The 24,143-nt window shown below is 50.9% G+C and overlaps 1 protein-coding gene across 2 annotated transcripts in view; it reads left to right on the forward strand.

Annotated features, from left to right (window-relative positions):
• CAPZB (capping actin protein of muscle Z-line subunit beta) overlaps positions 1-24,143 on the forward strand; it is a 69,910-nt gene that overhangs the window by 40,262 nt on the left and 5,505 nt on the right. For both annotated transcript variants that reach the window (XM_081954686.1, XM_081954687.1), the window contains exons 3-7: positions 5,614-5,735; positions 10,940-11,053; positions 19,129-19,270; positions 20,922-21,038; positions 24,071-24,136. In XM_081954686.1, the coding sequence (XP_081810812.1) occupies positions 5,614-5,735; positions 10,940-11,053; positions 19,129-19,270; positions 20,922-21,038; positions 24,071-24,136 (561 nt within the window). The remainder of the gene's footprint in view (positions 1-5,613; positions 5,736-10,939; positions 11,054-19,128; positions 19,271-20,921; positions 21,039-24,070; positions 24,137-24,143) is intronic.

Here is a 24,143-nt window from a genome sequence, read left to right on the forward strand (position 1 = left end):
CCGGTGTGTTTATTTATACTAATCCTGTATTAGACAGGAAAAAGAATGAATTATATTTGTATTGTCAAGTCAAAGTAATGCTGGAACACACACTCACAGACACACTTGAATCCAAAATGCACACTATCACTGTCAAAAGTACTGTGATTTGGCACTATAGATATCATTCATTCCTTTTTATTTTAGCGGCCCAGGCGTTTCAGAGTTATGCTGGGACACACACATACACACACATAGACACACCCACCCACCCCGAGGGAGGTTAGGAGTGCCTTCCCCCACAGTATTTGTTTCCAGAGAGTAGGTCATCTGTGTACCAAGTCATTTAAGTGGCCAAGGTGTTTCAGAGTTATGCTGGAATAGACACACACACACACACACACACCTAGGTGTTAGGGGTGTCTTTACCCCCACAGTATTTGTTTCCAGAGTGGAAGCCATCTATGTACCAAGTTTGGTTGAAATTGCTCGAGGCGTTCCAGAGTTATGTTATAACATAGCATAACATAACATTACATTACATTACATACATACATACATACATACATACATACATACAGTCTTTTTTACATATGATTGAACAAATGAATAAAAGGACAGGACAGGAGAAGATACAATAATAATACAATAGCAGAGTTGGAAGGGACCTTGGAGGTCTTCTAGTCCAACCCCCTGCCGAGGCAGGAAACCCTATACCGTTTCAGACAGATGGCTATCCAACATCTTCTTAAAGACTTCCAGTGTTGGGGCATTCACAGCTTCTGGAGGCAACTTCTCTTCCACTGATTAATTGTTCTCACTGTCAGGAAATGTCTCCTTGGTTCTAAGTTGCTTCTCTCCTTGATTAGTTTCCACCCATTGCTTCTTGTCCTACCCTCAGGTGCCTTGGAGAATAGTTTGACTCCCTCTTCTTTGTGGCAACCCCTGGGATATTGGAACACTGCTATCACGTCTCCCCTAGTCCTTCTTTCTCTTAAGCTAGACATACCTAGTTCCTGCTGATGATGATTATTCCTGCTTCCATACCTAGTTCCTGCTGCTGCTGATTATTATTCTTAAAGGAAGACCCCAGTATTGGATTTGGGATTTATTTATTTATTTTTTGCATCGAAATTCAGTGTTTAGTTAACGCAGCTCTTTTGCAAGCAGGAGAGAGAGAGAGAGTTAGTTGAATAACAGGCTACATTTTAGAGTTAGTAACTCAAGGCTTACCCATAAGTGACTTGCCTTTTGCTCTTCGGGCTGTGCATATGTTATTTCAGAAATATCACCCCCATTTTTTTTTAAAGGTACAGGTAATTTCCTGCCCCCTCCCCCCCTTCTTCTTAACAACTTGCGATGGCTGGCAAGTTGCCGAAAAAGCTCATGGAAACCCCACCCCGAGCATGAGCTAGTGGAAAAAAAATTAAGCTGCCGTTCACGGTCAGCTTATTCTCTTAGCAGTTCTTCGGTTTCCATTCTAAATATTTACCATTTTTAAAAAGGTTCTTACCCCCCCTTCCCCTTCCAGGAATTGCTTTACAGCAAGTTTGGCAAGAAGAAGAGACTGTACATCTGCAGACAGGCTTACGGTTGAGCTGTGTGAGACCTCACGCGTTGCCCCTTGAACCCCGCGCGTCCCAAAGGCGCTTTTCCACCTTCCTGGGGCGGTTTTCTTCTTCGAGTTTCGCTTCTCGCGCAAAGAAGCTTCCCCAGTTCCCCCCAAAACCCAAGAAAGTCCCGTTGCCTTTTGAAAAATCACTTTTGGGATGATTGAGGAGCATCTCCAGAGCGTGGTTGCGCAGAAGAGGGGCGCAGCAGCAAGGCGTTCCAATAAACTGCGCATCAGCCTCTTGAGACTTGAACCTTATTCTACCCTCCAGATGTTGAGAAGGCCACGGAAGGGGGCCACTGGACTGCCGTGGGAAGTCCTTTCTTGGTGTTGGTCTCTCTTCCTGGCTTGGCAGGAATCGTTCAATTTCCTTATTTGGGGGCCTCTTGTCACTTGTGGCTTATGCGCTCGTGCTGATGGAGGATGCTTGACATTTTTTGGATTGAGTGAGGGTAGTTTGTTTCTTTTTAAAAAAACTTTAAGGCAGCATTTTACACGAGATGAGAGACAGAAGGGAAATTGGACCTTGAACGAAGCTGGTTTATCAGATATCCGAATGAATAGAATAGAATACATCTAGAAGGGACCTTGGAGGTCTTCTAGACCAACCCCTTGCTCAAGCAGGAGACCCTATCTCATTCCAATGGCTGTCTAGTTCTCTTAAAAGAAAGGACTCGGGGGGCTAAGACGCCGAGCTCGTCGACCGAAAGGATGGCAGTTCGGCGGTTCGAATCCCCAGCGCCGTGTAATGGAGCGAGCTCCCGTTAACTTGTCCCTGCTTCTGTTCGAAAAAATGCAAGTAGAAAAATAGGAACCCCCTTTGGTGGGAAGGGAACATCGTTCTGTGCGCCTTCGGGCGTCTAGTCATGCCGGCCACATGGCCACGGAGACGTCTTCAGACAGAGCTGGCTCTTCGGCTTTGACACGGAGATGAGCACCGCTCCCTAGAGTCGGGAACGACTAGCACATGTGTGCGAGGGGAACCTTTTACCTTTCGTCTCTTAAGAACCTCCAAGATTTGGACCACCCAAAACCTCTGGAGGCAAGCTGTTCCACTGGTTAAGTGTCCTCACTGTTAGGAAGATTCTCCTTCGTTCCAGTTTGCTTCTCTCTTTGTTTAATTTCTAACCATTGCTTCTTGTCCTGCCCTCTGGTGCTCTGGGGAATAATTTGACCCCCCCTTCTTTGTGGCAGCCCCTCAAATACTGGAATACTGCTATCCTGTCACCCCTAATCCTTCTTTTCTTTAAACTAGCCCCAAACCTGCAGCTGTTCTTCCTACGTTTCAGTCTCCAGGCCTTTGATCACCTTAGCCAGGCATGTCCAAAGTCCGGTCCGCGGGCCATTTGCGGCCCGGGGGGGCGGTTTAATACGGCTCTTTAACAGCCCTCCCTGCTCTATGTAAATGCGGCCCGCCCACGGCAAGCAGAAGACCTTTAAAATTTCTCTCCCACCACCTCTTTTTCGTGCGCGCGCTCACACTTCACCTCCTTCAAGCTCCGTGCTCGCTGGAGGAAAAGGGGAGCAGGGGGGGGGGTATTTCCGAGTTCCGAAAGCAGAAGAGCTTTCAAATTTCTCTCCCACCACCTCTTTTTCGCGCGCGCGCTCACACAGGAAAAGCAGACAAGCAGGAGAGAGAAGAAAGAAGGCAGGAAGGCAGAAGGAAGGGAAGGATGGAACTGGAAGGGAGGCAGGAAGGAAGGGAAGGAGGAAGGGAGGGTGGAAGGAAGGATAGACAAGTAAGAGGGAAAGAGGAAAGAAAGCAGGAGGGCAGAAGGGAGGTGGAAGGAAGGAAAGAAAAGCAGACACGCTGGAGGGAAAGAGGAAAGAAGGCAAGCAGGCAGGAAGGAGGCAGAAGGAAGGAGGGAAGGATGGAACTGGAAGGGAGGCAGGGAAGGATGGAGGGAGAAAGGAAGGATAGGAGGATAGGGAAAGAAGAAAGAAGGCAGGCAGGCAGAAGGGAGGGAGGGAGGTGCAAGGAAGGAAGGAAGCATAGATAAGCAGGAGGGAAAGAAGGCAGGCAGGCAGGAGGAAAGAGGAAGGAGGGAACTGGAAGGGAGGCAGGAAGGAAGGGAAGGAGGAAGGGAGGGTGGAAGGAAGGATAGACAAGTAAGAGGGAAAGAGGAAAGAAAGCATCTGAATGTACGAAACACGAGTCTTCAGGGAAAAGATGCATACATTGTGAAACCTCAGCTGTCAGTTGATCTTAATGTTATGAAAGGAAAAGTATGCCATTTGCAATTAACTTGGCATAAAATAATTCATTTGCATTTAATTGTAATTGTTCAAAGAATGTTCGGAAAAATGTTCGGCCCTCCAGCATGTTCACTTCATCCAATCTGGCCCTCTTTGGAAAAAGTTTGGACACCCCTGACCTTAGCTGATCATCTTAATTGAATGGTGATATCAGTGAAAAGGCTGAAGAGTCTATTCTCCCCTTGGTGGGAAAGTTTTGTGAACGTGTGTATGAACTAAAAGCTGAGGGGTGGGGTGGGGGGAAACAGCATTGCTCAGGCAGTCTTTTATGGAAAAATTGCCATTGGATAATCTCTCCCCCCCCCCCGCCCCATTAAAAGAAAACACATTTCATCTGCCTTTTGTCATCCCCTCAAAAGCGGAGAGATCAAAGCCAGACCCAAAACCTGGTTTAGATAAGAGCAGACCAGAATGATAGCCTCATCAAAAGGCCAGCCCTGTCTACAGTGAGACGCTCCGGGGTAGAGTGGTTTTTTTTTTTTTTTAATCAAACCAGACCGTTTTTTTTTCTCTCCCCCAAGTGTTCGGGAGGCTGACACTATAAAGACGAAGCAGCTCGTCTTTCAAAACATCACAATAGGAGGGGAGGGGGATTTCTGAGGAAGGCCTGAATGGAGAAAGCAGGGTGGGTGCTCGGTGGATCTTTTGCGTTGCTTTAGCTCAGGGGTGTCAAACTCGATTTCATTGAGGGCCGCATCAGGGTTGTGTTTGACCTCGGGGTGGGGGTGGGGGGCAGGGGTGGGTGTGACCAGCTCGATCTCACTTGTGTCTGAGTGCTATGCCAGCAAAATGGGCTCCCGAGCTCTGTTTTCAGCTGCAACGGCCTCCTGCAGCCCTCTGCCAGCGAAAACGGCGCTCAGGGGAGCCCGTGTGTGTGGGACCTCCGGGCCCTGTTTTCGTCCATGACGGCCTCCTGCAGCCCTCTGCCAGCAAAAATGGGACTTGAGGGGGCTGCGCACGGCCTTCCCGAACTCTGTTTTCACTGACAGAGGCCCCGCAGCTGGTCCTTCGCTGTTTCCAAGATGGCCCCGTGGGCCAGATCTAAAGCACCCTATCCGGCCCCCGGGCCTTGAGTTTGACACCCCTGCTTTAGCTGGATGGGCCGAAGGTGGTGGAGGTAAAACCCAACTCAAGAATGATGCGTAAGAAAGCCCAGAATCCTGGCTATGTTTGCCCTGACTGCTGGTTCCTGTCGCCTTCCGTTGTGGCCTGCCAGTGGCCAGCGGAGCTGACAGCAGATTCACACAGTGGGGAGGTTGGGGAGGAACACGGGCCAGTCCTGGAGTCTGGGGAAGACTCTGATGAGGGCTCTGTGTCAGAGACAGAGAGGGGGGCAGAGCCGTATGCCAGTTATCAGCTGCCTTTAGAGTCAGACATCAGTGAGGCAGAAGAACAGCTGGAGCCTGTTCCCAGTGTGAGTTGCCAAAGAGAACAGCTGAGGAACAAGGGTCAACTTGGGAGTAAGTGGACGGTGAGTGGCCCCTCCCATAGGGAATAAAAGAGGAGCGACAGGGGAGTGGAGTTTGCAGGAGACAGTTAGTTCATTCCTGCATTCTTGCCCCGTCTGAAAGATCTCGGCCTGGCCACTCTCCAAGCCTGATAAAGGTCGCTAATTGTGAACTACCTTAAAAGACGGTGGGAGAGGAAAGACTTTGCTGGAGAGGAATTCACTCTCAATTAAATAAAAGAAGGTTTATTGGGACGAGGACTCGGCTTCGTGCCGCTGGGGAAGCCTCGGTCAGAACACTTTCCCTCCTCTTCCTCAGGTTCCCAGCCTTTGTGAAGACCTCCTGTCCTCTGTGGACCAGCCTCTGAAGATCGCTCGAGACAAAGTGGTAGGCAAGGACTACCTTCTGTGCGATTATAACCGGGATGGCGATTCCTACAGGTGAGGTTCCATTCCCTCCACAGGATCCGGCTAACATCTTCCTCTGGCTTGGGGCAATTACAGGTTCGCCCCTCGACTTAACCGCAGTTCATTCAGCGACGGTTCAGAGTTACAACAGCACTGGGGAAAATGGGACTTCATGACCCTGGAAGCATCCCCACGGTGTGTGTTAAGCTGGTCACATGATTGTTAAGTCAAGTTGACTTTGCTCGTCAAGAGATTCCCAAAAAGGCAAATCACACGACCCAGGGGACTCCGCGACCGTTGTAAATTTGAATCCATTTCCCAAGCATCCGAATTTTTGATCAGGCGGCGATGCGGCAACGGTTGTAACTGTAAAAAAACGGTGCTAAGTCCCTTTTGTCCCCAGTGGTGTTGTAACTTCAGTCAGAAACAAATGCTTGCTAAGTTTGGGGACTCCCTGTGCTGTATTCTCTTTACACCTAGGCCAGCGAGCTCATACCTTGTTTCCCCGAAAATAAGACCTCCTCCCTGGATAATAAGCCCAATTGGGCTTTTGAGCGCATGCACTAAAATAAGCCCTCCCTGAATATATTGCAACACAGCAGCAGCCATGACGTGACCACGCTCGCCGCCTCCTGCGCCTCAAAAATAATAAGACCTCCCCGAGAATAAGATCAAGCGCTTATTTTAGGGGGGTTTCAGAAAATAAGACCCGGTTTTATTTTCGGGGGAAACACGGTAGATCCGTCTGATCTTCCGCGATGGCCTCCCACAGGCGGGTAGCCTCCTAACATCCATTCCGAATGCCCGTCCCTCGCTCGGACGGAACAAAACTGACAGAAAATGAAAAGGTGGCCTAGAAAAATGACGCCTCTTCAGCCCGTTCTCGGACAGAATTATTCCGAGGCTTGCAACATCAGTTCAGTGTTTAACCCGCGTCTCACCTTTCGGCCATGAATGCAAAGGGCGAGCTGCCCGCATTCTTTCCCGCTCGCTGGTTGCAACCGACTGTAAAAATACTTGCGTAGTTTTGCCAGCTGGGAGGGAGAGAGATTTAGAGGCTGATCCATCTTGCTGCAGATCCAAAAAGATCCGGTGGAACGGTCTCAGGGAAGCTCTCGGGGGTCAAAGGAAAACAAGGCTCTGTCTTATTTTCGGGGAAACACGGTATCCAATAAGTTGGCAAACTCTCCACAGCACCCTGTGCCCGACAGGCCCTGTTCTCCTCCGCACCCCCTATTGTGGGAAAGTCATCTGGGGAACGTCAAGCAGCCTCAGCCTCCCGGAGGAGGGCAGCCAACCTCCTCGCTTTTCATCGCTTTCCTGGAACTCTTCTTTCGTATGTGTGTGTGTGTGTCTTTGTGTGTCTTTCAAGACGCCGCTTGCTAAGACTTGACAGCGACAGAAACCAAGGAGAGGCCAAGGACCACCTCCAGGTCCTCTCATCCCACGTGTGTGTGCTCCCATCTGCCTTTCCTCAGAACGCCTCCCTAAAATGTGTCTTCAACACTTGCTTGCTATAAAAGCACTTCTTTTGGGAGGGGGGGGGGATGAACGCAATGGGTTTCTAATGGATAAAGTTGCTGCCTCCGCCAGCGTTTTTCTCCATTCGAAAATGAGGATGTGTGTGTGCAGGTTCTGCAGGCCGCAACACACAACTTTTTGCTACCTGCACCTCTCTACCTTGTCAAAGGAGGTGGGAGAGAGCGGTGAACACAACCCCCCCTGTCGGTGCTCTCCCTGTGTCCAGATCAGAAGTGGCAGTTCTCTCCGGTTTGGGAGAAGCCGTAGCGGCAGCTGCGAGAGTCTCCATCCAACCACCCCGTCATATAACGCGCGAGCGCTGCGCATTTGCGAACCGGTAGGGAAGGCAAGGGAATCCCACCTCTGGTCCAGAGAGACAAATGGGCCTTGCTAACGCTAAAGCAGGGGTGTCCAAACTTTTTGCAAGGAGGGCCAGATTTGGTGATGTGAAAATGTGTGGGGCCGATCATTCAGCCTGACATTCTTTGAACCCTTAACATTAAATGCGAATTAACTACCTTTTTTTTCCGGAGTATAAGACGCACCAAGATTTTGAAGAGGCAAATTAAAAGAAAAAGTTTTTGCACTCTCCCCAAAATGGCCCATTTTTCACGAAAATGGGCCTTTTTTTTAAAGGGCATGAATAGCCTTTAAGAGGCTTCCAGAGTGCTGCTGGGGGCTAGGGGGGACAAAGTTGAGCAAAAAATGGCCCGTTTTTTGCTCATTTATGCCCTCCACACCCCCAGGATCACTCTGAAAACCTCCTAAAGGCTATGCACAGCCATTTTGGTGAAGGGGGCAGAGTTTTGGGAGGCAAAAAAATGCTGTATTCAGTGTATAAGGTGCACCCAGATTTTTAGGCTCTTTTTTGAGGGGAAAAAGATGCATCTTTATACTTTGAAAAAGACGGTATTTTATGAAAGACTAAACAACTCCAGTGGGGAGAAGAGGCTGCGGGCCGCTTGAAATTTGAAAAAGGGCCACATTTGGCCCCCGGGCCGCACTTTGGACATGCCTGCGCTAAAGGAATGAACTCCCTGCCCCTAAGAAGCGCTTCAAGAAAGAAAAGCAAATAATTTGGCACAAAAACCCCGGTCCTCATAATCTTTCGAAAATACGGGATTTTAACCTCGCCTCCGCTGTACAATGCACCCAATAACAGCCGAAACCATGAAAAGGCTCAAAACATACTGCAGCTAATTAAAAGCAGGAACATCTACAGAGCTGGAAGCTTGGTTAAAAATAAAAATAAAAATCCAGGGACAAGCAAGCCGCTGAGCCATCAAACATGAACCTTAGCGGGTGCCCTCAATGCTGACAGATCATGGGAAAGAGGATTTCGTGGCGGTTTTTTTTTTAATACTTGCCCTTCGTCCCTTCCCTTTGTCCCGTCTCTGAATTTAACGGAAGACGCGTCAGAGGAGGGACGACCCGAAATATTCCGGGGTGGAAGCCCCATTTTCCCCGCTGTGGGCCTCCCCCCTCCTCCCCCCTTATCGTCGGGTGGGTTGCTTTAATGCTTTTCTTCCCAGCCCCCTCCACTTGCACTCGTAGGCCGGATCCTAGACCCCCTACCCCAGCGATGGCGAACCTTTTTTTGGATCGCGTGCCATAAGTGGGTGGAAAAGCAGAGGGGTCGTGTGCGGGCGTGCCGCACCCATAATGCAATGCACGAAACACCCCTCCCCCAGTGTGCATGCGCGCACTACAAGCGCTTCCCCCCCCATTTTTACATGCTTTTTTCGCCCTCCCCAGGCTCCAGAGGCTTTATAGGAGCCTGGGGAGGGCGAAAACAGCCTCCCCTGCTCCCCCGGACGCCCTCCAGAGGCTTCGGGGATCTTCAGGAGGCTTCCCTGAAGCCTTCGGAGCAGTCAAAACGGAAGTCGGAGGGTCGTTTTGAGCGCTCCGAAGGCTTCAGGGACCGTCCGGAGGCCTCCCAGATGCCTTCGGAGTGCTCAAAATGACCCTTTGAGCAAACCGGAAGTCCGTTCCCGAACTTCCGGTTTGCCCGTAGGGCTGGTTTTTTACGCTCCGGAGGTTTCACGGAAGCTCATGAAGCCTCCGGGGGGTCTCCGGGGGGCGGGGGAAGCTCTTTTCGCCCTCCCCAGGCTCCTATAAAGCCTCTGGAGCCTGGGGAGGGCGAAAAATGGCTTTAAAAAAGGATGAACTCGCCTGCCATAGGTTCACCATCACTGCCCTACCCTAATTAATCTACACCTTGTGTGTCGCAACTGCAACATCAGGTGGGGGGGGGAAGGGACTCTTGACGTGGGATGAAAATCATAGGGTTTATGTCATCAGATACTGGGTTCCTATTACCATATGGTAGCTAAAAAATACTGGACTAAAATCTACACATGGTTGGAAAAAAATGATCGAAAAACATATAGACTTCAAACCAGAGATATTTTTATTGGATATTTTACCGGAAACGTACAGTAGACAATTGTAATATTTGAATTGTAAACGTGTTAACAGCGGCAAGAATTGTATTGGCTAAAAATTGGAAAAAATGAGAAAATGCCAACGCAGGAGGAAATTATACAGAAAATAATGGAACGTGCCGAAATGAGCAAATTGATATTTGACATTAAGAGAACAAGAAGATAAACAATTTTGTAAGAGATGGGGTTTATTTTACCAACGGCTAGACAAAAAAAATATGGAAATGAAATACGATAGAGAATCTTTACAATACAAGGATAAGGGAATTGACACAGAACATAATATAAAGATTTACTACTTTTGGATGGATTTTGGAGGCTGTAATGAATTGTTATAACATAAATTAATTCAAAATTTAGAATATCTCGTATAAAATTTATTATTATTTATTTATTTGATTTGATTTCTAGACCGCCCCCTCTCCCCGAAGGGACTCGGGGCGGTGTACATGTACCAAATTAAAAACCTTACAAATAATCATAAATATAGTTAAAATCGAATTAAACTTTAAACCCCTGTAAAAATTTATAAAAATTAAAAACTTAGCCTAAGACCAAAATTTTAAAATACAGACTGAGGTGGGAGAGCTGGAATTAGGCCAAGCCGGCTAGATTAAACAGGTGGGTTTTGAGCTTCTTACGGAAGGAGCGGAGGTCCGTGGTTGTTCTAATATCAGGGGGAAGGTCATTCCAGAGGGTCGGGCCCATCACAGAGAAGGCCCTTCCTCTGGGCGTCGCCCGCTGGCACAGCCTAGTGGACGGCACCCGGAGGAGCCCCACTCTGTGTGAGCGAATCGGCCGAAGGGATGTGTGGGGCAGGATACGATCCCGCAAATAGCTAGGTCCTGTGCCATGGAGCGCTTTGAAGATGATAATCAGCACCTTGAAACGCACCCGAAAAGCTACAGGTAGCCAGTGCAGCCCGCGCAGGAGAGGTGTTACGTGGGAGTATGTAGCGACTCCCCTAGACTGCCCGCGCGGCCGCATTCTGAACTAAAATGAAGGAATAATAGTGATAGTCAAATAAATGATTAACAATGATAATAATGTATGCATATATATTAGATTAATAACGTGAGGTTTTATATAAATTGTAAGTCAGGACTGGAGAGGACGCACAAAGTTTTTGTAACCAACCGACACGCTGCATGCAACTGGAAGATGTTTTTATGTTTTGTTTGTGTATGTTTGTTTTAAAAATAAAAAATTCTTTAAAAAATAAAGAAAATCATAGAGTTTTCCCCCCACCCCCACCCCGCCTTCCTCCCACAGGTCACCCTGGAGCAACAAATATGACCCCCCCTTGGAAGATGGCGCCATGCCTTCGGCTCGCCTGCGGAAGCTCGAGGTGGAGGCCAACAATGCCTTTGACCAGTACAGAGACTTGTACGTTGACTCCCTTCTCTGGTGGGGCTTGGGTGGGGTGGCTGGTTAAAGGGAGGGGGGCACAGAAGGAGGGACCCCCCTGTTCATTCTCTGAACCTTTTAGGGAGTGAGATCCCTCCCCCCCCCCAACAAAGAGGGCCTCCCCTTCCTGATTATTTTCTTGGATGGATGGAAGGCTATTTCCTATTCATCAAGGTTTTAATCCCCCCCCCCCATACTTTGGCAAGCCCACTTTTGAGGGAGGGGGCTTCCTTTAAAAGTGAGTTAGAGCAGGGGTCACCAACCTTTCGGGCCTCAGGGACCTACTAAATTCATAATTTCTCAATCCCGCGGGCCCACTAATATGATTTTTTAAAAAAAAGATAAATAGTATTTAGTGCAATATAGATTGATGGGAGGTGGGGGGCCTTGAAGCTGTTTCCTTCCTTGTCTGGGAGGGGGGGGCTGAATGGAGGTTTGCGCCTGTATCAGGTGGGGGGACAACCCCCGCCTCTTTAAAAGCACGGGGTGATCCTCAACCTACGACTACAGTTGAGTCCTACAACTTACAATTGAGTGAGATATTTGCTCCGTGAGCGTTCTCCCCCATTTTAAGACCTCTCGTGCCACGGTTTTTAAGTGAATCACTGCAGTTGTTAAATCTTAGCCACAGGGTTGTTAAGTGAAATCTGGCTTCCCCATGGACTTTGCTTGTCAGAAGGGAATCGCACGCCACTGCAAACTCTCGTCATAAGTAACATGCCAGGGGCCAAGATTTTGCTTACGGGATCGTCTGCTATGGCCGTAAGTGTGAAAAAATGATCATAAGTCACTTTTTTCCACTTGGTGTCGTACCTTTGAACTAAACTAGTTGTTGTGAGTCCAGGAGCGCCTGTAGTGAATCTAGCTTCTCAGTGGAAGACTATGTATAGCTGGTTTGATGTTCTCCGGTTGTGGGGCCAAAGAGTTGTATCATGTTCCCTTAGTCTCTTTTTCCAAGGACCCTGGGCACCGTTTGGTGGTGGTGGTGGTGGTGGTTGGCTTTAAGCTGCCGCAGGGAAGACGGTGAAGGGGAAAAAAAGGGTCTCTCTCTCTCTCTCTCTCTCTCACTCTCACTCTCACTCTCACTCTCTCACTCACTCACACACTCACACACTCACACACATACACACATACACACACACACACCAGCTGCATGGAACTACAACTCCCAGGAGCCCTTTGCTATTGTCTTTGGGTTTCTGATTGTGGCCTTGAGGCCCTTGTTGCTAATTCCGTTACTTTTCTCTCTCTTTCCCCCTTGAAGCTCTCCCGGTAATTTAGGTAAAGGTAAAGGTTCCCCTCACACATATGTGCTAGTCCCGGGATGGCGAACCTATGGCACGGGTGCCACAGGTAGCACGTGGAGCCATTTGTCAGGGCACGCGAGGCGTTGCCCTGTCAGCTGGCCAGCGTGCATACGCGCTCTGGCCAGCTGACTTCAGCCTTTTTTTGAGGCCATTTTTTGCCCTCCCCAGTCTCCAGAGGCTTTATAGGAGCCTGGGGAGGGCAAAAACAGCCTCCCCTGCCCCCTGGAGGCTTCAGCCTCCAGAGCGCAAAAAACCGGCCCCGCAGGCAAATCGGAAGTTCAAGAACTGACTTCCAGTTTGCTCGTAGGGCTGGTTTTAGCCCTCCGGAGCCTTGAGGGGCCTTCCGGAGGCTTCCCTAAAGGCTGTGGAGGGCAAAAAATGGCCCTACGAGCAAACCGGAAGTCACTTCTGGTTTGTCTGTAGGGCTGTTTTTAGTCCTCCGGAGCCTTCAGGGACCTTTAGGAGGCTTCCGGTTCGCTCGTAGGCTTGTTTTTGCCCTCCAGAACCTTCAGGGAAGCCTCTGGAAGGCCCCTCAAGGCTCCGGAGGGCTAAAATCGGCCCTACAAGCAAACCGGAAGTCCGTTCCCGAACTTCTGGTTTGCCCGTAGGGCCAGTTGTTTGCGTTCAGAGAAGTTCCTAAAGCCTCCAGAGGGTCTCCGGGCGGACTAGGGAGGCTGTTTTCATCCTCCACAGGATCCTATAAAGCTTCTGGAGCCTGGGGAGGGTGAAAAAAGCATGCAAAAAATGGGGGGGAACGCTGATCATGCGTGCATGCACACTGGGGATCGCGCATTGCATTACGGGTGTGGCATGCCCACATGCGATCCCTGTGCGCAAGTCAAAAAATGTTCGCCATCACTGTGCTAGTCGTTTCCGACTCTAGGAGGCAGTGCTCATCTCCGTTTCAAAGCCGAAGAGCCAGCACTGTCCGAAGACGTCTCCGTGGTCATGTGGCCGGCATGACTCAACGCCAAAGGCGCACGGAACGATGTTACCTTCCCACCAATGGTGGTTCCTATTTTTCTACTTGCATTTTTTCGAACTGCTAGGTTTGCAGAAGCTGGGACAAGTAACGGGAACTCCCTCTGTTACGCGGCGCTAGGGATTTGAACCCCCGAACTGCCGACCTTTCCGATCGACAAGCTAGGTGTCTTAGCCCGTTGAGCCACCGCGTCCCTATTTTATTTTAGAGGATGATATAAATATTTTAGAGAATATTTAAAAAAAATATTCTCTTTAATGGGTGCCCCGCGGAGGACACTTTCTATTTAAATTCTATTTCTTTATAGGGGGTGACATTTCACCCCCTTCCCCAAATCTGCAGGAGCCAGCATCGTTGGGAATTTTAATCATCCTCGATCTGATCGGTTAAATTGTGAAAACGGATTAGTTCATGGCAAAACGCAGTCAATTTACCTTTCCCCCCCCCCAAAAAAAGATTGCGATGTCTCAGTGAAGCGATACACGTGAACAGTTCATTTGCACAGTTCTTTGGCATCTGTCCCGGAACATGAGGGCCGAACGGCCATTGCCAAAAAGGTAACTGGAGCAGAAATAAAAACCCAAATTGCAGCATCCTTGGAAACAACAAAACTGTCTTTCTGGAGGCAGCTGCGTTAAATAGGAAAGAAGCCGCCGCCTTTCACACAGCCCGTATCCATGCTTTGATCATGGATTTGGTCCAGACCCGGAGATTTTGGAACTTCTTGGTCCTGGTTTATTTGGCTGCCCTCTTTGTGTGGGGTGTTAAGTAGGTTGTCGTTTTCAGGCAGACCTCTTTTTAAAAGTTGGTTTCCTACCAGAGGTGGTATTCAGCCAGTTCGGATTGGTTCGCCAGAACCGGTAGTGGAAATCGCGGGTAGTGGAAATTGCACGTAAGGGAAATCAGTAGTGGAAATTGCGCGTAGTGGAAATTGCGCGTAGTGGAAATTGCGGGTAGTGGAAATCGCGCGTAGTGGAAATCAGTAGTGGAAATCATGCATAGGGGAAATTGGTAGTGGAAATCAGTGGTGGAAATCGCAAGTAGGGGAAATTGTGCGTAGGGGAAATCAGTAGTGAACATCGGTAGTGGAAATCAGTAGTGGAAATCACGGGTAGGGGAAATCGATAGTGGAAGTCGCACATAGTGGAAATCAGTAGTGGCAATCATGCATAGGGGAAATCAGTAATGGAAATCGCGAGTAGGGGAAATTGGGCCTAGGGAAAATTGGTAGTGGAAATTGCGCGTAGGGGAAATCGGTAGAGCAAGGCCATCTAACCTTAGCAACTTTTAAGACCTCCGAGATTTGCCAACTGGGGAATTCTGGGAGCTGAAGTCCTCAAGTCTTAAAGGTCACCAAGGTTGGACCCCCCCCCTCCTGCAGGAGTTAGTGGAGGGAGAGGCTGTAGTGGTCCTCCTCCTGTGGCAGCCCCCCCCGCTGAGGTCATTCTACTTTGATCCCCGTGTTCTTCCTGTGGCCCCATGCCTTGACCTGACCAGTCCCAGCTGCAAGGAGACCCCTTCAGAGCCCCTTGCCCAGTTTCCTGCCTTGGGAACTGCTTGGCTGCCGCCGTCAGGAGATTCCACGGGGCGGGGGGGGGGCAGCGGAGGTGGGCAAAAGGACTCCCCCACCCCAACCGTGTGGCATCTGAATCCGCCCTTTGTTCTCTCGGGGTCGGGTGTCCGCTCCAGCTGCCGGCCAGATGTGAAGTCTGGAAGCGTTACCTGGCACGGAAAAGCCATTCAGGTTTCTCACCGGATTGGTATGTTTGCCTAGAGGGGGGGGGGGGGCTTGCACCTGTAGTTCAGTCTGGGAAGCATTTGTCAAGGGCCTGGCCAGGACCCTGGGCACCGTTTGGTGGTGGTGGTGGTGGTTGGCTTTAAGCTGCCACAGGGAAGACGGTGAAGGGGGAAAAAAGGGTCACTCATCCCCTTCTCCATCAAAAGCCTCTTGTGTTTGGGCCGGATCGGTTCCTTCCCCCTCTGCAGACCCTTCCTTTGCCCAGTTCTCTCTCTCTCTCTCCCTCTCTCTCTCTCTCCCTCTCTCTCTCTCTCTCTCTCTCTCCCCTCCCCTAAAGCACACCTTGCAAAGCCAAGCTTGTCAACCTTTGGCAGGAGAGAGGGGGGAAGCCCCCTCACTCACGCTGTGTGTGGCTAGGAACCGCGGGATGGCAACGGAGCTGTTTTTCCTAGCCGCCTTACGTTCCCCCCCCCCCATCCCTCCCCCCGGGTGTGTAAGGTCAGGGCTGGCGTCAGCCGCAGACCAGGTGAAAACAGCATGTTGGTATTTAAAATAATATTAATCTTACATTGGAGTCGCTCGAGGTACAATCTCCCCCTCCCCCCGAGTGTTTCCATGTGTGCTTGTTCTGGCGCAGGCTTTCCCCGGGCGGCGCTCTGTGGTTTCGCACAACCTTTTAGCACATCCGTAAAATATAGCCACAAAAAGCCTTTATGTTAAAAAAAAAAAAAAAAACCCAACAACTTGGGAAGTGTGTCAAAATCAGAATTCCTCCCCACTTGGCTCATTTCTGGTCATTCAGGGTTAAGAGGACAGAAGTTGGGGAACGCGGCTGGGGCGGATTGGGGCAGGGGGGGAAACAGGCGTAGAGCTCTCGTGATACTTACCCCCCTTTTCTGTCCGATCGAAGTTTCATCTCATAGCTCATAGATCGAAGTTTCATCTTCTAGTTGGAGGGAAGAAGTACAGGGTCGGGACGCGGTGGCTTGGGGGTTAAGACGCTGAGCTTGTCGATCAGAAAGGTCGGCAGTTTGGCGGTTCGAATCCCTAGCGCTGCATAACGGAGTGAGCTCCCGTGACTCGTCCCGGTTTCTGCCAACCTAACCGTTCGAAAGCACGTAAAAAAATGCAAGTAGAACAATAGGGACCCCCTTTGGTGGGAAGGTCACAGAGTTCGGCGTTGAGTCACACCGGCCACATGACCTCGGAGACGTCTTCGGACAGCGCTGGCTCTTCGACTTGGAGGCGGAGATGAGCACTGCCCGCTAGAGTCGGGAACGACTAGCACGTATGTGCGAGGGGAACCTTTACCTTCATCTTAGGTGGGAAGAATGCAGTGCCCCCCCCCGCCCCCAAGTCACACGATCCACTCTTGGAGGCAAACAAAGTCCACGGGGAAGACCGATTCACTTAACGCCTGGGTGACTTATCAACCGCAGCGATTCGCCTCACCGCTGTGGGAAGGGGAGGTTGTAAAATGGGGCAAAGGTCATGGGACAAATGTCTCGCTTAACAGCTGTAATGTTGGGTTCGATTGTGGTCGTACGTGGGGGGGGGCTAGCTGTATTAGCGGGCAGATATTTGTGTGGTGTCCGTCCCCCCTTTCTGAATTAGGAAAGGACAACTCAGTTGCTTTGGAGTGCAGAAAGTAACACCCTGCTCCCACTTCCCAAGTGGGGAGGTCCAAGATTTGATCAGCCGTGTTGAGGCCAGAGGGTTTTGGTGGGCTCTGAGAAGCCCCTTTCTGGTCACAGATAATCAGGGGTTAGGGTTAGACTGACTATCCCTCAAAGCAGATTCAAGAACCGTCACCGTCTCTTCAGGTGTAGGGCTGGCTCGGTTGTATTGTATTCTATAATAATAATAATAATAATAATAATAATAATAATAATAATAATAATAATAATAATAATAATAATAATAATAATAATAATAATAATAATAATAATAATAATAATAATAATAATATTTAATGCTACTAGACCGCCCCCTCTCCCGCAAGTGACTCGGGGCGGTGTACAGTTCATACAAAATATAACAGGATACAATAAAATTAAATTAAATATGTACAGTTGACAATTGACATGGAGGAGGTTAAAATGTAGTTAAAAGAACTGTACAAAGCAGATATAAAATAAATTCAAAACCCTAAAAACAAATACAGTAAATTAAAAAGCCCCTAAAATAACCAGATATAATACATTTGCCAGGAGGGACAGTTGAATTATGCCAGGCCTGCTAATCGGAACAGGTGGGTCTTCAGTTTTTGCCGGAAGGAGCGGAGGTCAGAAGTGGTTCTAATGTCGGGGGGGAGGTCATTCCAGAGGGTTGGGCCCATCACAGAGAAGGCCCTACTCCTCGGTGTCGCCCGCTGGCATTGCCTAGTGGACGGCACCAGGAGAAGTCCCTCCCTGTGTGAGCGTATTGGCCGCAGGGATGTATGTGGGAGGATGCGATCCCGCAAGTAACTAGGTCCCGTGCCATGGAGCGCTTTAAAGATGGTAATCAGCACCTTGAAACGCACCCGGAAAACCACAGGCAGCCAGTGCAGCTCGCGCAGGAGAGGTGTTACGTGGGAGTACCTCGTACTCCCCATCACAGCCCGCGCGGCTGCGTTCTGAACTAACTGCAGTCTCCGGGCGCGTCCCAAGGGCAGCCCCATGTAGAGAGCCTGCTTTTGAGTATAGCAGTAGCTATACTCAAAAGCAGAGAGCCTGCTTTTGAGTATAGCAGTAGCTATAGCACTTATAGACCACTTCATAGTGCTTTCACCGCCTTCTCTAAGCGGTTTACAGAGTCAGCCTTTTTGCCCCCCAACCATCTGGGTCCTCATTTGACCCACCTCGGAAAGATGGAAGGCTGAGTCCACTTTGAGCCGGTCAGGATTGAACGGCTGGCAGTGGGGCAGAGTTAGCCTGCAATACTGCATTCTATCCAGAGGGAGGGAAGGAAGGAAGGAATAGTACTTAAGACTTATATACCGCTTCAGTGTCCTTTTACAGCCCTCTCTAAATGGCTTACAGAGTCAGCCTCTTGCCCCCAAAAATCTGGGTCCTCATTTTACCCACCTCGGAAGGACGGAAGGCTGAGTCAACCTTGAGCCGGTTGGGATCGAACTGTTTCCAGTGGGGCAGAGTTAGCCTGCAATACCGCATTCTATCCGGAGGGAGGGAAGAAGGGAGGGAGGGAAGGAAGGAAGGAATAGTACTTAAGACTTATAGACCGCTCCACAGTGCTTTTACAGCCCTCTCTAAGGGGTTTACAGAGTCAGCCTCTTGCCCCCCACCAACCTGAGTCCTCATTTTACCCACCTCGGGAGGACGGAAGGCTGAGTCAATCTTCAGCCTGGTGAGAATCGAACTGCCAAATTGCCGTCAGCAGGTCGTCAGCAGAAGTCGCCTGCAGTACTGCGCTCCTAACCACTTGCGCCACCAAGGCTCATAAAAAGAGATCTCCTCCTCCCCCTTCCTCCCCCTAAAAATCTTAATCTTGCTGTAAAAGAGATTTCGGAGAGGCCGGCGGGGAAGAGAGCGAATCTCAGCCACGATGCGCAAGAGAAGGGACGCCCTAAAAAATGGCTTTTACGGTTTCCCAGGCTGCTGCTTGAAACATTCAGCGGTTGTTAATCGGACTCGGACGGCTTTTACCCAAATTGGAGTTTGCCGCCCTGTGTTGGCGCCGTGGAATTGCTGTTTTCTTCCCTTGCGATGGTTTGATGGGGGGACGGGACGGATATTTGGCCCTTTCTGTTCTTCCCTGGGCGAACCTCTTCCAAACCAAAAACCCATCGGTAAAATTAAAATTGGAAGGCAGACCTTCCTAAAGGTTAGCTGGGATCTTGGCTCCGTGGTGCAGTCGTTTCGGTCACGGGTGGTAGACCGCGAAGGAGAGGATTCAGGACGACGAGAAACTTGGAACTTTGGGTTCCTGGGCGTCACGCCGCACGCTCCCCCGCCTTACTTTCCTGCTTCCTCCGCATCAGCAGGAGTGTCGGGGGGTCAAACTTTGCCTTTTGTTTTGGCTGCAGGTACTTCGAAGGGGGCGTTTCCTCGGTGTACCTGTGGGATCTGGATCACGGCTTTGCCGGGGTGATTCTAATTAAGAAAGCGGGCGACGGATCCAAGAAGATCAAAGGGTGCTGGGACTCCATCCACGTGGTAGAAGTCCAGGTAGAGCCCGGTCTCTCCCTCTCCCTACTTACTTCTCTCTTTCTCTCTCCCCCTCCTCCCCCTCCCTCTCTTTCCCTCCCTTCCTCCCTCCTCTCTTTCCCTCTCTCCCTCCCCCCTCTCTCCCCTTGCTCCCTCCCCCTCTCTTTTTCTCCCTCCGTTCTCCCTCTCCCCTCTCTTTCCCTCTCTCCCCCTCCTCCTTCCCACTATTTTTCTCCTTCCTCCCCTCTTCTCTTTCCCTCTCCCTCCCTCTCTCTCCCCATCCTCCTCTCCTCCACTCTCTTGCTCTCCCTCCCTCTTTCTCCCCCTCCTTCCCCCCTCCTCTCTTTCTCTCCTTTCCTCTTCCCTCCCTCCCTTTTTCTCTTCCTCCCTTCCTATCCTTCCCGCTCCAGCCCTCCTCCCCCTCCCTCCTCTCTCTCTTTCCCACTCCCCTCCCTCCCCCTCTCCTTCTCTCCTCTCTTTCTTTCCCTCTCCCTCCCTCCCACTCTTTTTCCCCTTCCTCCTCCTCCTCTCTTTCCCTCTCCCTCCCTCTCTCTCCCCATCTTCCTCCCCTCCACTCTCTTGCTCTCCCTCCCTCTTTCTCCCCCTCCTTCCCCCCTCCTCTCTTTCTCTCCTTCCCTCTCCCCTCCCTCTCTCTTTCTCTTCCTCCCTTCCTATCCTTCCCCCTCCCTCTTTCCCTCTCCCCTCCCTCCCTCCCCCTCTCCTTTTCTCCCTCCCTCCCCCTCTCCTTTTCTCCCTCCCTCCCCCTCTCCTTTTCTCCCTCCCTCCCCCTCTCCTACTCTCCTCTCTTTCCCTCTCCCTCCCTCCCACTCTTTTTCCCCTTCCTCCCCCTCCTCTCTTTCCCTCTCCTCTCCCCCCTCTCTCCCCTTGCTCCCTCCCCCTCTTTTTCTCCCTTCCTCCCCATCCTCTCTTTCCCTCTCTCCTGCCCTCCCTCTCTCTCCCATCTTCCTCCCTTCCATTCTCTTGCTCTCCCTCCCTCTTCCTCCCCCTCCTTCCCCCTCCTCTCTTTCTCTCCTTCCCTCTCCCCTCCCTCTCTCTTTCTCTTCCTCCTTCCCTATCCTTTCCTCTCCCATCCTCCTCCCCTCCCTCCTCTCTCTCTTTCCCTCCCCCTCTCCTTTTCTTTCTCCCCTCCCTCTCTCCCTCCCTCCCGCCTTCTCCCTCCCCTCTCTTTCTCCCTCTCTCTCTCCCTCCCTTTCCCTCTTTCCCTCTCCCCTCTCTCTCTCTGGGGTGGGGGGGAAAGACAGGTTATCCATGCGCAGAGTAGGAAAAAAGAGACCAGCAAGAGGCGCTCAGCCAAACCATGGGATCATTTGCTAGCCTGGTGGACTTAATTCCGTGTATTTCCCCCCTTGCCCAAAGCAGCACCTCACCCCCTTTCCTCAATACGGGGAAAGGACCCACATCAAGCGTTGCGAAAACCTTCCTTTGTGCAAAGGAGGAAGCAGAAGTACAAGGGACCCCCGTGTCTGTTTTGCCTGCCAACAAGAGGCGGCAGGGGGCTGCCGCTTGCCACCTCTCTCCCTCGTTCAGTCAGGGCTACCTTGGTGAGACTGGCAGAGAAACCCGGTCCCTGAAGACGCTCCGAGGGCGGAGAGGGGGTGGTGGCGGTGCGTGCGCTCATGAGCATTTTTCTCTTTCCCCCCCCTTCCCCCAGGAGAAGTCCAGTGGCCGTACTGCCCACTACAAGCTGACTTCTACGGTGATGCTGTGGCTGCAGACGAATAAGACCGGCTCGGGCACCATGAATCTGGGAGGCAGCCTTACCAGACAGGTAAATCATTTCTGCCCAGCCTCTTCATGGAGCCAGGTAGTTTCCTCCCTCCCTCCCTCCCTCCCTCCCCCCCCCTCCTCCCTTCTCCAGACTCCACACTGGACCTCCTCAAGCAGCCTGTGAAGGTAATGAACAGTCTCCCTCCCCAAGCGGCCCGATGCCTCTCAAATTTGGGTGCTTCAAATTCCCAGGATTGGAAGATTAAAATAAAACAAAACGAAAACCTTCCATCCCTCCCTCCCGCCTTCCACCAAACAGCTGTTGCACTTCTGTAATCTCCTCCATCTTCGCCCCCCCATTGTCAGCGCCTCTCAACAGCATTTCAACAATGTCCTGTCTCTCACCGGCTTTTATCTGCAGTGGGCTTTTCAAATTCTTCTCCCCCCCCCAAAAAAACAACAACATCCTTCTGGGATTGTTACTTCCAGATGGGGAGGGAGGGAGGGAAGGAACGGCACCGCCCGCCCTTCCCTTTAAGTTTCCCCCCACCCCACCCTACTTCAGCACTTGGGGACACCTGCGCCCTGTGGTTGGCGGGCGGGTGGGAGGAGGGCGCCCAGCTCTTGCGAGAACATCTGGCCTTGAGAGCTAGTTGAGCACTCAGCAGCTCTGCCGAAGGGGCTAGAAAAGGCCCGAGATGGGAGAAGCTCCTGGAGGGCCCCACAAACTCTTCCTTTCCCCCCCATCCCCACACCCAGTGAAACAAAGGCCTTAATCTCCCTCCCTGCCTCCCCTTTTGTGTGTTTATAAAAAAAAAACACGACCGGGCCAGCTAATTGGAGCTGGCACCCAGCCACCAGCAGGCCGTTGCTTGCCTGGAAGGCGTGCTGATGAAATTACATGCCCCGTCAGGCACTGCCCTTGCGATGCTCTCCCTCTGCTGGGGGAAGACGCAGAGTTTCAGCCCCCACCCCCACCCCCCATGTCTCAGGAACATTCCTTGCCTGACCTTGGTGGAAAGAGGGAGGGGGGGGCATCGAGGGACCTGCGCTCCATCCTGGTCTGCTGTCACCCACTGTTCTGGCTGAGGCTTCCCAAAAGCACGAAGCCGACTCCTTGTCCCGATAAAACCCCTTTTATTTAGGTTAAAGGGAATTCCCCTCCAGCAAAGTCCCGGCCATCAGTCTTTCAAGAGATTTCACAACTGCAGACCTTGATCAGGCTTGGAGAGCTGCCAAGAATGATATCTTCCAAACTCCATGCTGTAGCAGCAATTCCTTGGCAAGAAGTCAGGAACGGATCTTCACCCGAATGGATTGAACTCATTGTCTCCTGCAAACTCCACTCCCCTTTCGCTCCTTTTATTCCCTCTGGGAGGGGCCATTCATCATCCACCTGTGGCCTTACTCCCAAGTCGACCCTTGTTCCTTAGCTGTTCCCTTCTTCTGCACCTCGGTTCAGCCAGCTGATTCCATCGCTGGCCATAGGGGGCGAACAATTGCCCCCTGTGGAACGGGCGTGCAATTTGGGCGTCCTCCTTGATGCCCGGCTGTCAATGGATGACCATGTGGCAGCCGTGGCGAGGGGGGCGTTCCACCAGGTTCGCCTGGTGCGCCAATTGCGCCCCCTACTGGACCGGGATGCCCTACGCACGGTCACTCATGCGCTGGTGACGTCCCGCCTGGATTACTGCAACGCTCTCTACATGGGGCTGCCCTTGGGACGCGCCCGGAGACTGCAGTTGGTTCAGAACGCAGCCGCGCGGGCTGTGATGGGGAGTACGAGGTACTCCCACGTAACACCTCTCCTGCGCGAGCTGCACTGGCTGCCTGTGGTTTTCCGGGTGCGTTTCAAGGTGCTGATTACCATCTTTAAAGCGCTCCATGGCACGGGACCTAGTTACTTGCGGGATCGCATCCTCCCACATACATCCCTGCGGCCAATACGCTCACACAGGGAGGGACTTCTCCTGGTGCCGTCCACTAGGCAATGCCAACGGGCGACACCAAGGAGTAGGGCCTTCTCTGTGATGGGCCCAACCCTCTGGAATGACTTCCCCCCCGACATTAGAACCACTTCTGACCTCCGCTCCTTCCGGCAAAAACTGAAGACCCACCTGTTCCGATTAGCAGGCCTGGCATAATTACAACTGTCCCTCCTGGCAAATGTATTATTATCTGGTTATTTTAGGGTTTTTTAATCTGTTGTGTCTGTTTTAGGGATTTAAAAAAATTATATTTATTCAGCTTTGTACAGTTCTTTTAATTGCATTTTAACCTCCTCCAAACTGTACATATTTAATTTTTTATTGTATTTTTGTGATATTCTCTATGGACTGTACACCGCCCCGAGTCCCTTCTGGGAGAGGGGGCGGTCTAGAAGCACAAATAAATTGAAATTGAAATTCTGGCAGCTCTCTGTGTGCACACACTGGGAACAGGCTCCAGCTGTTCTTCTGCCCCACTGATGTCTGGCTCCGAAGGCAGCTGATAACTGGCATATGGCCCTGGCCCCCTCTCTGCCGCCGACACAGAGCCTTCCCCAGATTCCAGGACTGGCCCATCTTCCTTCTCAACCTTCTCACTGTCTGAGTCTGCTGCCAGCTCTGCTGGCCGCTGGTGGGCCACAATACCCACTATTATAATTGTGACAACTGTTACCTCCTGGAAACATATTCTTACCTGGTTATTTATAGGGTACAGTTTTAAATTTAACTGATTTTAGGGTTTTTAGAACCATATTTATATTCTTCCGTACAGTTCTTTTAAATTTTTAACCTCCTCCTTATGTGTATTTATATCTGTATTTATATTTGTATTTGATACTTATTGCTTGTTGTGTGGACTGTACACCGCCCCAAGTCCTTTTTGGGAGAGGGGGCAGTCTAGAAATGTGAAGAAAATAAATAAATAAATAAATAGTCCCCCCCCCCTTCCTCGGCCCAGACGTCCGCTGGGCACCTCAGTCTTGTCCCATGTGTGGGTTGGGATGACTGACCATTTTCCTTCTCCTGGGGCCCAGCCTCGCTTCTGCAGTCGGCTGTCTCCCCCTCTTCCTCCTCCTCCTCACCTTTGTCTTTCCTTTCTCCCCAGATGGAAAAAGACGAGACGGTGAGCGATTCCTCTCCGCATATAGCCAATATTGGCCGTCTGGTTGAGGTAAGCC

Source organism: Natrix helvetica (assembly GCF_964273705.1).
Source record: "Natrix helvetica genome assembly, chromosome: 5".
NCBI lineage: Eukaryota > Metazoa > Chordata > Lepidosauria > Squamata > Natricidae > Natrix > Natrix helvetica.